General features: G+C 41.9%; 2 protein-coding genes across 18 annotated transcripts; one reads left to right on the top strand and one right to left on the bottom strand.

Annotated features, from left to right (window-relative positions):
* Window positions 1-547: 547 nt before the first annotated feature.
* On the top strand, window positions 548-1,533 carry LOC125196837 (glycerate dehydrogenase HPR, peroxisomal-like). 10 transcript variants are annotated; one of them, XM_048095489.1, is made up of 4 exons: window positions 548-559; window positions 647-762; window positions 1,037-1,075; window positions 1,225-1,533. In XM_048095489.1, the coding sequence occupies exons 2-4, from the start codon at window positions 691-693 to the stop codon at window positions 1,360-1,362; spliced, it is 249 nt and encodes an 82-aa protein (XP_047951446.1). In that variant the 5' UTR covers window positions 548-559; window positions 647-690; the 3' UTR covers window positions 1,363-1,533. The 10 variants fall into 10 exon arrangements, 7 of the variants coding, with proteins under 7 accessions (XP_047951446.1, XP_047951443.1, XP_047951444.1 ...); XM_048095486.1 differs by having other exon boundaries at window positions 647-962; window positions 1,060-1,107; window positions 1,180-1,533; XM_048095487.1 differs by lacking the exon at window positions 548-559 and adding an exon at window positions 847-962 and having other exon boundaries at window positions 607-762; window positions 1,060-1,107; window positions 1,180-1,533.
* A 2,286-nt stretch (window positions 1,534-3,819) lies between these two features.
* Window positions 3,820-10,842, bottom strand: LOC125195987 (protein TIME FOR COFFEE-like). 8 transcript variants are annotated; one of them, XR_007171811.1, is made up of 14 exons: window positions 10,462-10,842; window positions 9,883-10,371; window positions 9,602-9,798; window positions 9,223-9,517; window positions 8,749-9,139; window positions 8,605-8,665; window positions 8,424-8,525; window positions 8,150-8,345; window positions 7,991-8,060; window positions 7,843-7,912; window positions 7,406-7,750; window positions 4,879-7,324; window positions 4,554-4,742; window positions 3,820-4,092 (listed from the first exon to the last, which is right to left on the bottom strand). XR_007171811.1 is itself a non-coding variant. In XM_048094314.1 (14 exons), the coding sequence occupies exons 1-14, from the start codon at window positions 10,556-10,558 to the stop codon at window positions 4,702-4,704; spliced, it is 4,761 nt and encodes a 1,586-aa protein (XP_047950271.1). In that variant the 5' UTR covers window positions 10,559-10,842; the 3' UTR covers window positions 4,206-4,701. The 8 variants fall into 8 exon arrangements, 5 of the variants coding, with proteins under 5 accessions (XP_047950271.1, XP_047950267.1, XP_047950270.1 ...); XR_007171813.1 differs by having other exon boundaries at window positions 3,820-4,065; XR_007171812.1 differs by having other exon boundaries at window positions 3,820-4,010.
* Window positions 10,843-11,815: the final 973 nt, after the last annotated feature.

Here is an 11,815-nt window from a genome sequence, read left to right as displayed (position 1 = left end):
CAATCACAGTAATAGTATTTCGGTGAGTGTTGAGTCTAGTCTTCTGAAACAGGTATATCATTATAAGATGCAATATCCGTCCATTTCAGTTTGAAATACAACTGACATTTAGCTACCACACAGCCCCAAACGCAACAAATAGTTCATAATCTGGACTGCATTTTTAGCTCTTTTCATCTTCATTTTGTTACTTTGTTTCAATTTCGAAGATCTTTGGCTTATGTTGATTTGAATACTTGTAGGTCTATATTGCAGCTACCGAGCATTATTCATTGGAAGCTTCATTTCCACTGTACTTATTTATTCTCTTTATTTATAGATTTTTCGACCTTTACTGCTATTTTTTGCTTCTGTCTGTATTTGTTCCCTAAGTTGATTTGTGTGGTTTTAGATATTTCAGAATGATGAATTTATTTCTAAATTTTGTTGGTTATTTTGTGTTGCCGTCTAGAAGTAATAGTATTCATTATTATCATTTTGTTATTATTCAACATTTTTTTTTCTTTTGCATGAATTTTGATCTTTTATTGCCTTATTGCAGACATCATTCTTTTGATTGGTAATAAGTGTGATGGAGTTATTGGATAGGTAAACTTCACACACACACACCTATTTTTGGAGATGATTTGGACTGTTTTTTTTTCAGTTGACTGAGCATTGGGCAGAGCAGGAGGGACTGCCTTCAGCAACATGGCTGTAGGATACAACAAGGTTGATGTTGATGCTGCTAATAAATATGGTGTTGTTGTCGGAAAGTCACCGGTAACTAATTTATTGGATCAACGAAATGTGAAAACTATGCAAGAATAAGTTTGTTGTTGTTGATGAATTAGGGAGTGCTGACAGAGACTACAGCAGAGTTAGCAGCTTCACTCTCTTTAGCTGCAGCCTGAAGAATTGTGGAAGTTGATGAATTCATGAAGGGTGGCTTGTATGATGGATGGCTTCCTCGTCCTTCGTCTGTACGTCCTTTACTTGAACTCATAAGCAAAGAATTACACAATCATTGACCCGTTCTTTGTTTCCTTTTTGGCAGCTATGTTGGGAACTTACTAAAAGACAAACTTTGGAGCAGGTCACATTGGATCTGCCTATGCAAGAATGATGGTTCTGCAACCAAATTTTGTTTATTGATTGGATTTAGTTCATTGACTTAACTAACTTTAATTATGAAATTAGGTTGAAGGGTTCAAGATGAACTTGATCTACTTTGATCTCTGCCAGTCCACTCGTCTGGAGAAGTTCGTTACTGCCTATGGGGACTTCCTCAAGGGGCATGGAGAGGTGAATAAGGAGAGGATGGTGAAGATGAAGAAGGCAAAATGCAATGGTAAGGGAGAAAGCGGACACGTGTATGGCTAGCACTATGGGACGTTGAAGCGCTACCATTTGATATGCATAGCAAGGTTTCGCTGTTCTCGTCCACGTCCCCGGGATCATGCTCTGTATTCATATATTTTTTGCATTTCAAATTCAAATGCACTGTAAAAATATTTAGTTTAAGTCAATATAATGTCATTTCCATTTGGTTTACTTTATTTATTTAATTAATACTCCTAATTTAGGAAACTAAAATAAAATATATAATTTATTAATAATAAAATAAAAAATATAGAATATAATATTTTTAAGAGCATGAAATGCCGAGCACCAAGATGTGCTCGGAACTATTCCATTGCCCCAAAGTGCTCGGAACTATTCCATTGTCCCAAAGTGCTTGGAAAATACCGAGCACTTGATATGTGCTCGGAAATTTTAGAGCACAAACTGGTGCTCGAAATATGGCGAATGAAGGAATATGGAGATGAGAAAACATGGACTAAGGATTATGTTATCAAGAGAAAACCATGTATGCTTAAGCTTCCTGATATTCTTCATGGCTCTATGGAACTAAATAAGCCTTTTGATATACAGTCTTAGTTCGGAAATTTTAGATGATATTTTGGATTACCAAAATAACTACCATGATACACTTTATCTTGTCAAAGCATTTGAAGATGGGGGATCTTACTCGCCTTGCATCTATCTGCTCGACTATTTTACTACTTGAACGTGACTAAAGTATTTGAGAGATTAAGAAAGAGAGGAATCATTATATTTCCAACTTAGTTATTCATAGTCCAAATTTAGTGTCGCGCAAATCCTTGATGATTGAGAATATGAGGGTTGAGTCGTTTTAATTAGGGTTTTATTATGTGGTTACGTAGTGTAGCTTTTGGATTTTTATGGAGTATTATACATTGTTGTTTTCTATTTTCTATTTCTCTAGAATTGTATTTTATGTAGTCTTGAGTTTTATTGTTACTTGTGTTGCTTTGGTTTGTCTTTGCCTTTTTAATGATCTATTTTGACCGTATTGTATATTAATTATATAATTTAGTACTATATAAGTACCTTTTTAAACAAGTGCCTTCGTGAAAACATAGCCTTTTTGAACAAGTGCCTTCGTGATAGTATAAATTTGTCAGCGTTGCATATTGTATATTAATTATATAAAAAAAGATAGACTTGTTTTACCTTTTTGGGCCGTCCATTAAAATTAAGCCAATTTCTTATTATAGAAAGTTTTAAACAATTAAACACTTTAATAATATATAATTCACAATCCACTAACACTACTCTATCACTTTTTTTTCTCATTTCTCTTACTTTATCAATTGTGCACTAAACTCGTGTTATTTACAACTTAGTCTATTTTTTACGAAATTTTTGCAATGAATGGACTGAATCACATACTGTCATGATTGATTATTCCACTACTATGTATACAATGTAAGTAGAAGATTTGTTTTTAGAGAGGAAGTATTTGTAAAACATACTCCTACTGATCATAAATGAATAACTAAAAAACAACGGGACGCTTTACCAAAAAAAAAACAACGAGACTAAATTTGTTTCTTGTCATTTATAGGTGAAAACAAATGAAAATTTTTGCATATATAAAGGCTGTCTACAATTATGGTAAGTACATGAACGATACGCAGTTCGTGATTAACAAATGTAGCGATTAATTGGATGAATATACGAAATGAGCGACCGAAAATGTTTTGATCCCATCGTTCTTAAACAAACTGTTTAGGCTGTGGACACGTCTCCAGTCAAGATCTCTAATTTATGCCTGTATCTATGTGAATAAATTGCCCAACTTATAATTGCAGTGGGTCCAAACTTTGTGCCTATGGAATAATCCAAGCCAAGTTATAATGCAGTGGGCACCCACCACAACGTACTCACACGTATTATTCGACTAGTATTGCCATTTTTCATGATACTTCATTAGTTGGACAATATTCAGATTATCCTATTAAAATTGCACACTGAAGAAGACCGGGTGTGAATTATACCAATACTAAAACAAAGTAACTAACCATTTCCAACTTAAAATTCATCTTGGCCACAAAAAGTTTTAAATACCGGGTTTTAATAATTAAAAAATACACGTGTCATAACCTAATTTACCAAAATGAAGTAGAATTTTGGGACTCAAATTGACACCAAAAATAACCCCACAAATCTTCCTCTGACTCCAGGTTGCTTGATTTTGCTGTCTGAAAATTTAACCACAAATTTTTTATTCACCCCTTTTTATACTTGTGTAGGTAAAATGAATAATTTCTATTCAAAATGAATGCTATGCCACTCCACTAGAGAAAGGTAGAGAAACTGTTTATTGGCCGTTTAGTCAAGTTCTATACTCCTATTTGATTGTGGGTTGATTGCTTGTGGTGGTTCATTATTGTATTGTAGCAAATTTAATGCAATGAATTTAATAATACAAATAAATGTTAAAATTAAAGTTTGATTTCATGCTAGTGAAGATAGAGAGAAGCATAGAATCATAAATTCTTTAATAAATTTTTAGTTGGACAGTGACCTGTATTCTTCGTCATGAAGCATAACAAGATGGCATCATATGACAATTATCATCCTATCCACTGAAAGCCTTTTCGGTAATCACCCCCTCTCTCTTCTCTCTCTCCAAATTGAAGGCAACAATGAAAACGTGTGGCCTGCGGTGTTTAGTAGAGTGGGGCCCAGAAGACAATATCAGCATAAAAAGGTCCACTGCCATTCCAACACACAAACAATGACCTAAACAGGAATGCACATGTGGACCACATTAATTTCAAGGCCATTCTAAACAAACTTCAAAAATCACTTCTCTTTTCAGACAGAATAAGATTAATAAATTTAATTCAAGGAAAGAACGCATGAAGGCTAATCTTATACAACTGCTGCCATAAGCAAGCCCTCCATATCCATTACATACATGTCAAAAACCATAATCTTTCCTTTTTTTTCTTTTTCCTTTTCAGAATAATCTTTCATTTCTCTTTTTTTCCTGGGAAAATATATTCCCAAGCAGGAGAGTGAGGAAGATACAAAATATGATCAAAGAACCTCCACTATTCTAACCAAAAACAAGAGGCTAAGCTCCTCACAGTCTTCTAACATCTAAACTTTGTTCTTCTCCATCACCAAAAATTGATCAATTCTCCCCCGCCCCCTTTCAAACCCACTGACGTTCCCAGTTTCATATTTAGCATGTTTACCTGTCGAATGACAGGGCGTGCACGCAGTAGGAGCTCCGCCCATCTTCTCTTCTCCCTTGTTCAAATGTCCTCGTCCTCCTCATTGTTCCAGCATATGCCTGTCCCAACTTTCCCTCTCTCCTGAGACTCGCAGCTTCTTCTTCATCTTTCATTTTTTCTCAGGCTGCCATGGATTTAAATTGTCATTTCCTGGTCAAGAAATCGTAAAAATTGAACAATAAATTCACAACTCCCATTCATTATAACTAGTGCAGTAAAACAAAGTCATATTTCTCAACCTAATATGAGATTGCAAAACCTATTTATGGTTTTTGAAGATACTTACCAGCAGGTTGTTTCTGCTCAGTAGGCTTCACCTGAACAGCAGCTGGAACGGGATGCGCATAAGAAAAGCCAGCAGGCAAAAGGTTCCCAGCAGCCTGCGAGGCAAACTGCGGTGCATTGATTATTCCCTGGGAAGGCAATCCGCCACCCTTTGCATTAGCAGTGGCTGCTGCAATTGCTGTAGCTGGATCATTCGTGTTTGCACCACCCAGTGTGACAGGAGTGCATAAAGATAAACTCCCAGCCGATGTCACCGGAGCACCCGGTGACTGCTGGTGTTGGTCTGTCTGTCTTCGTGGCATATAATATCCGCTGGCACTGGGTGTGGACGAGCTTTTACTGGCAGAATGTTGAGATTGGGATTGAGTATACGGATTTGAGAAGAACAACTGTTGCTGCATTGTTTTAGGCATCTGTTGCTGAGACTGGTGTTGCATTTGAGGTTTCTGTACGCTGCCAGAAGAGGCTGAAGCTACATGAAGGTTTCCCAGAATTGATGGAGACTTCTGGTTAGAAACGGATGGTGGGTTCTTGGTTGGCTGTGTTGACAAGGACGAAGCATGACCCGTTCCCGTTTTGTTGTTTGTAGAAGCAGATGAAGTTGTTCTAGGGCTCCCACTGGCTCCTTTGGAGACGGAAGAGGTCGTGGGAGAGCCTACCATCATAGGCGAAGACGAAGTCTGGTTGTTGCTGGGATGCGCTTGACCTTGTGAGCCTGTTGATGGTTTCTGATTCCCTCCAAAGGATATTTGAGTGTGCATCGGGGATTGAGTCCGAGCATGCTGCTGGGGAAGGTTTTTCAGCGTGGTCGTGGTTACAGAAGGGGTTTGGGAGGTTGAAGTTCTACCGGGGCCTTTCCATTGAGGGGACTGAGATGGGCTGCTGCTGTTGCTCTTTACAAGATTTGTTGGGAAACCGGAGAGGCCACTCGGAAACTTCAAACCCATGGCTGAAGATGAATTGAAATGCTGCGGTCGACTAACTGCATTTGCTGTCATGTGCTGCTGCAGACTAACTGAATTTGCTGCCATGTGTTGCTGCAATTGCTGCTGCAGCTGTTGTTGCTGCTGTTGTTGCTGTTGCAGTTGTTGGTGCTGATGCTGTTGCTGTTGTTGTTGGTGTTGCTGCTGTTGCTGTTGTTGTAGCTGCTGCTGCTTGAGCTGCAGTGTTTGCTGTTGCTGAAGTTGAACTTGAATGCTGTGAGCATTCTGAACATTCACGGCATTAGAACGGGAGCTGCGAGATGCACCAGATGAAGCATTTAGAGACCGTGTGGAGCTCTCAATCACATTCGTCTGTATTGACGAAACATGCCCATCAGACAAGTCCGACCTTGCAAATGCAATGGACTGCTGCCCACCAACACCCATAGCCTTTCCCGTCAAGATCTTGCGTTCGTCTTCTGTGGTATTGGAATCTACACCGCCAGATTTAGTATCATCAGAGATTCGGATGGTCTTCTTTTGTGCAGCCTGAGCAGCAGCCATCAACTGGATATTCTGTCGCGTGGCTTCTGAGGAGCTCTGAAACATGGCGTGATTCTGAGCCACAGATGCCATATCGATGCCTGGGCCACCACTAGTTCCATTGATAGTACCAAAACTCATCGCGAAGCTATGACTTGCAGGCAATGACTCCGGTCCTGTCTTTGATACCTGCTGCGGCGGATGTCCTTTCTTGTCAGCATGATTACTACTCGCGCTGGTAGCACTAGCAGCGCCACCCCCAGCACCAGCCAAAGTGGCTGGATGAGTCATCAACCCAAAATTCGCAAAATTCTGGCCATAGATATTCATCGAGGCTCGAGACCCCCGGCTATCAGTGGTTGATGGGCTGTCTTCCCTACTGGGTTCTCCCTCAAGGTGTCTTGCCCGTGATTGGTGCACATACTGAGTGTGACTCTGTTGCAACTGTTGCTGGGATGGCTGTGATTTCAGGGATGACATGTTTTGCAAGCTAGCAGTTCCAGAACCACTGGAGATGCCAGCACCAGTTTGCGTTCTCGGATGCTGGCCCTGCAAATGCTTCTGTGAATTCGAGGAACCACCACTAGATGGGCTTGCATTTTGGTGGGCTTGCATCAACTGTGTCTGGATGGATGGTGGCTGAGCGTGCTGAAGTTGTGAAGGGTGAATCATCTGTGAAGAATAGAATGAACCATTGAACAAAGGCAGTGCCTGGGCTGGTGTGCCCCTATAATTCGGGGGTCCCCCTACAGCAGCAGCCGGTATGGGAAACGGGTACCCGTTGTTCTGTAGGATCGCCAAATACTGTGTCTCGCTAGAAGGCATATTCGGGTAGTTGAAACTCACTGCAGCTGCTGAAGTGGAATTCGTAACACCAGAGCCACCAGTGTTGGACGAAACCCCAGCAGCCGGAGATTTCGCACCACTAGGCCGTGGGGCAGCTGACTGCTGCTGGTTCAAGGGGAAGATGAAAGTAGGCCCCTGCTCAACACCATACAAACCCTCAACACCACTCCACCAGAATAGAGTTGCAGCAAAATTAGAGACTTAAAAGAAACATACCAGCATATTACTAGGAGCGACGGGAGGCAACGCTTGCTGGATTAGAATCTGTTGTTTTCTCTGAGCAGAATCAGACGTACTGGCTGGTTGAGAACCCTTCTCCTTCCCAACATGATTGGGGACGTTCTGGGCCTTATCCTGCGCGCCTCTAACAGCAACATTGCCGTGCAACTCCAGCCCGGGTATGACATTAAGATTGCAAGGCTTCGACCCAAATAAAGAAGCCGAGCCAGCAGGTCCAGGCCAGAAGGGGTTCATCTTCATGAACTGCTGGAGGTAATGTATGTTCCTAGCAATGTGGCAATGTGTAGCACAGCGTTTTGGTCGGGGCTGAGTGAACATCGACTGCAAAAATTTCAACATAAATGATCACAAAAGATTCACCACCAAAGGCCATCATCATTACTCCATAACAAAACAAGAAGAAAAATAGTTACCTGAATATGTGGAGGAGCAACTGGACCACCCTCCATCGATACAACTCCTTGCAATGGGGCCATATATCTGCTGACAGAAAACAATGAAACACCATCAAAACCGAACCAGCATAAAGATTTCAATGAAATCAAGGAAAAGCAATCATACCCCACCGGAGGAAGCCCACCAGGCCAGTTTCCCATTGACATTGGCAGCGGTAAAGAGCTTGTTGAATGACCTAAGTTTAAGAAACATACAAACCTCTCAACATTAATCTACACACCGTGGCACAAGGCCACATATTCACCATACAAAAAGAAAACCTACCAGATTTCTCTGTGGGCTTCAACGCTGACTGCGATTTGTTTGCTGCAGTAACTCCATCTCCGTGGCCAATGTCCCTTTCAGACTTTTCCAAATCGAGATGAAACCTCTCCTTCGATTCGGCTTCTTTTAGAAGCTTCTTTTCTTCATCCCTCCCACTTCCACTTTTGCAATTTTCGTCGGCTTGATCTCTTGAGTTCTGCAGATAAAAACATCAGAAGGCTGCCCATCAAAATCGATAAATCCAAATAAAAACAGTAATCATCTATCCACGTACAGCATCAGTGACCTGAACAACCGGCTTCTGTTCCACTGGCGAATCCCTCAAATCGATCTTTCCTTCTTTTTCCGGAGAAGGTTTAGCTTGTGGCGGCGGCGCCTGAAACCGGACTCAAATTCCATTTAAGCAACAAAAACACAAGAAAACGGACTTCAAAAAAATCGTTTCTTTCGCTCACCATCAGATCTATTTCAAATTTCTCTTCCTTCCCATTCTCCAACTCCATTGCCGTAGAATTGCTAAATTCCAAAAAACCAAAGTTAGGGCAAATGATGAGAAAATCATTCCCCCAAGAAAATTAAACTCAAATTTCTGTACTCACGTTTTAGTAGGCGCCGCCGCCGCTGGTGAATCTCCGTTTTTGCTAACCTCCGCTCTCACCGCCGGAGAATCTTTCTCTTTCGGCAACTTCAACTCTTCCTTCCCAACCGAATCCTTGATCTCCGTTAATTCTTCAGAGACAGGCTTCATCTCCGACACTGATCCATCCGCCTTCGGCGCAGCCGGCTCCGCCGCCGCTTGCATCTGTGGATCGACCAAATCGGCAGCCGCTTCATACACATTTTCAGCTATGGACCCCGATTTTTCCGTAGTTAGAGATGAAATCTCGCTCTTCGGCGTCGGATCCGCTTCAAGCTTAGCCGGAACGGGGCTGCTCCGAACGCCGTAGCACGAGTTTTCAGGTATCTGCCGCGGCCTCTTTCTCTTTGGAGCTGCAAAACGATAAGCAGCGACACTTTTAGCTCTCTCAATCAGAGAAAATCTAAAACTGAATACAGCTTGATTGAACACTTACGGACGGCTGAAAGGGGCCCAGAATTGGCACCCAAATTGGGATTATTGGCCGAAGTAGAATTAGAAATCGTCGATGAATTATGTGATTTCACATCGCTGCTCAATCTGTTGATTTCTCTCGACTCCTCCTTCTTGGATGAAGGGGCTTGTGACTGAGTCATCAAGCCGTACAACACCTCGGCGATTTCAATCTCCAACTCTTCCGGATTCGAAGAGCTCGGCTTCGACGCAGCCGCAGCCGCAGCCGCCACTTTAGGCGGCTTCAGCTTCGGAGCGGAGTTGTTCACCGTCTGCTTCTGCAGATTGCAAAAAGTTCAGGATTAAGAATTGAACAGATATTTGGAGTTTTAAAAAATTATAGACCGATTTCAGACACTAACAAGCTTCTTTCTCATGGCATTGGAAGAAGAGGGAGATATAGGAGCCGCCGGCAAAGGCGTCGGCGTCGGCGCCGTCCCAACGCCGACGCCTTGTCTCGCCGGAGAGCTCCCGAGATTCGGTTCTCCACCTGAAACTCCGCCGCCGCTGTTGTTGTTGCTGCTGATTGAAATCCAATCGTGAGACCTCTTCGTGGAAGCTTTACGAAAATGAAAAGAAATCAAAACGTTTGACCAAAAAGAATTAGAAATCGGAGAAATGAGGTGAGTTTTCCGTGTCTTACCGGAACGTGCCTTTCTAGGAACGGAGGCGCTGATCATTTCATCGCCGGATTTCCAAACCGGCGGCACTCTAGAAATCTTGGCCGCCGTTGAAGAAGCGGGAGGGAAGCTTTTTCTGTGTTGGAGATGGTGATTGCTGCTGCTTACAGTGTTACTGTTGTTCTGTTGTGGTTGACTAAAACTACTAGTGCTATGGCCGCCGTGATGGTGGTTTGGGACCGCCTGCGACAACAATCTCACGCCTCCAGCGGCGTTATCTTCATCCTCGTCGTCTTCTTCATCATTGACGCTCTCTTCTGAAGTTTCGTCTCCACCTCTTCTCCTCTTACTCCGGCTGGACCTTTCTCTCAAATCTCTCTCTCTATCCCTCTCCCTTTCCCTCTCTCTCTCCCTTTCTCTCTCTCTATCCCTCTCCCTCTCTCGATCCCGATCCTTCTTCACTCGATCTCTTAACCTCACGGATTCCTGCAACTCCGGACCTGTATCTTCATCTGCAAACAGCAACAAAAAAGGCTTGAATCTTTAGTAAAAAAATTGGGAGTCAGAGACAGATCTGTTATTGAGAAATGAGAAAAATCAACCTGGAGAGTCTCTGAGACTGTTAGTCCGATGGCGGCGGCGATTGAAGCCATTGGAGCCGACGATACTAGCTCTTCTGGCTTCTCTGTTTCTGTCCATCACTGAAATTTCCCCCCTTTTGATGCAGAGTTTCAGCTTGACCCAGATGAATAAATCCAATCAGATATCTCATCAGAGGTGCCTATTGCATAATTCGCCGGAGAAGGAGATGAGACTCGCCGAGAAATCAAGATTCAGAATGAATCCGGCGGATAAAACAACAATCTTTTTCTCCAAATGGACTCCTCCTCTTCCACAAATCCCCTAATTCACCTCTCTCTCTCTCTCTCTCTCTCTAACCCTATAAATGAAGCTTTTTTTTTCCTTCTGTCACAATCTCATCATCTATTCATTTGTTGGAAGGGGGTATTTCACATCTACAAAAGCCCTCGTGGAAACATCACATGAGGTTGCTTTGTCACACGAATTCATCTCAGCCGTTGATATTCATTTGATCCAACGCCTCAGATTAGCCATGTGCCAGCATGGCGGTATTACGAAATCGAGAATCCCACCGCTACGTGTCGGTTTCCATCTTTGGATTCAAGCTTCCATATTTTCCGATTTTTAATATACGAGTGCTCATTTTGCTTACGTCTCTAGCAAATTAAGAAAATGCGCATGAATAGAAAAATGTACCATTAACTATACTATTTAATGCCATTTCTGAATTTTTCTTTATCTTTTTATCGTAATAGAATCTCTATATATTTTCCGAATATTACACGCTCAAACTATGCTACATAAATATAGCAAAGTAAAAGGAAAATGACGATTATAAGAAATCTCGGTAAAAGCCACGGTCAAATTTCACTATTTTTCGGTTTCACATTCAATACAAAATCATTTCCATTAAAAAGAATAAAATTGAAGGTCCCACGAATTACGGCTAGGTGTAAATAAACTTTAAAACCCTTTGTCCATATAAAAATAATGCATTTCTCATTTTTAGAATCAGATTTCAAGATTTAGGTGTAATTAATTAGCTGGGGTAGAACACTTTTTCGCATAAGTGACACGTGGGCCCAATTCTTTTAACGGCTGCGATTTAGTTGGAGTTGGATGTGCGAAATATATTGACCGTCGGTAGCCTGCCGACGTGGCGGGTTCGTCCTAGCTGGCAGATAGTGGAGGGGCTTGAACGGATCGGGCCGTCGCTTTTTTTTCCATTGATCGGACAGCGGAGAATTAAGACTGAGCAAATTAAACTGAAGTCGCGGTCACGGAACTACCAAGAAGTGAATGGGCCCACTCTTTTTATTTCTTTGATTAATTATTTGGTAATTAATTTAGATTTATTTTATTTTATCTAACTTA

The sequence above is a fragment of the Salvia hispanica genome, chromosome 6 (genome assembly GCF_023119035.1).
Source record: "Salvia hispanica cultivar TCC Black 2014 chromosome 6, UniMelb_Shisp_WGS_1.0, whole genome shotgun sequence".
Classification (NCBI taxonomy): domain Eukaryota; kingdom Viridiplantae; phylum Streptophyta; class Magnoliopsida; order Lamiales; family Lamiaceae; genus Salvia; species Salvia hispanica.
The sequence above is the reverse complement of the archived record's forward strand: the minus strand, read 5'-3'. Positions and strand labels throughout refer to the sequence as shown.

What these genes read in the sequence shown, in the direction of transcription:
- LOC125196837 (XM_048095486.1), top strand. Translation starts at nt 918, where the DNA reads ATGAAGGGTGGCTTGTATGATGGATGGCTTCCTCGTCCTTCGTCT. An exon ending in GGCTTCCTCGTCCTTCGTCT is followed by an intron (nt 963 to 1,059) that starts GTACGTCCTTTA and finishes ACTTACTAAAAG; the next exon opens with ACAAACTTTGGAGCAGGTCA. An exon ending in CTGCCTATGCAAGAATGATG is followed by an intron (nt 1,108 to 1,179) that starts GTTCTGCAACCA and finishes TTATGAAATTAG; the next exon opens with GTTGAAGGGTTCAAGATGAA.
- LOC125195987 (XM_048094310.1), bottom strand. Translation starts at nt 10,558, where the DNA reads ATGGACAGAAACAGAGAAGCCAGAAGAGCTAGTATCGTCGGCTCCAAT. An exon ending in CAGTCTCAGAGACTCTCCAG is followed by an intron (nt 10,372 to 10,461) that starts GTTGATTTTTCT and finishes TGCTGTTTGCAG; the next exon opens with ATGAAGATACAGGTCCGGAG. An exon ending in TGGGCCCCTTTCAGCCGTCC is followed by an intron (nt 9,140 to 9,222) that starts GTAAGTGTTCAA and finishes ATCGTTTTGCAG; the next exon opens with CTCCAAAGAGAAAGAGGCCG.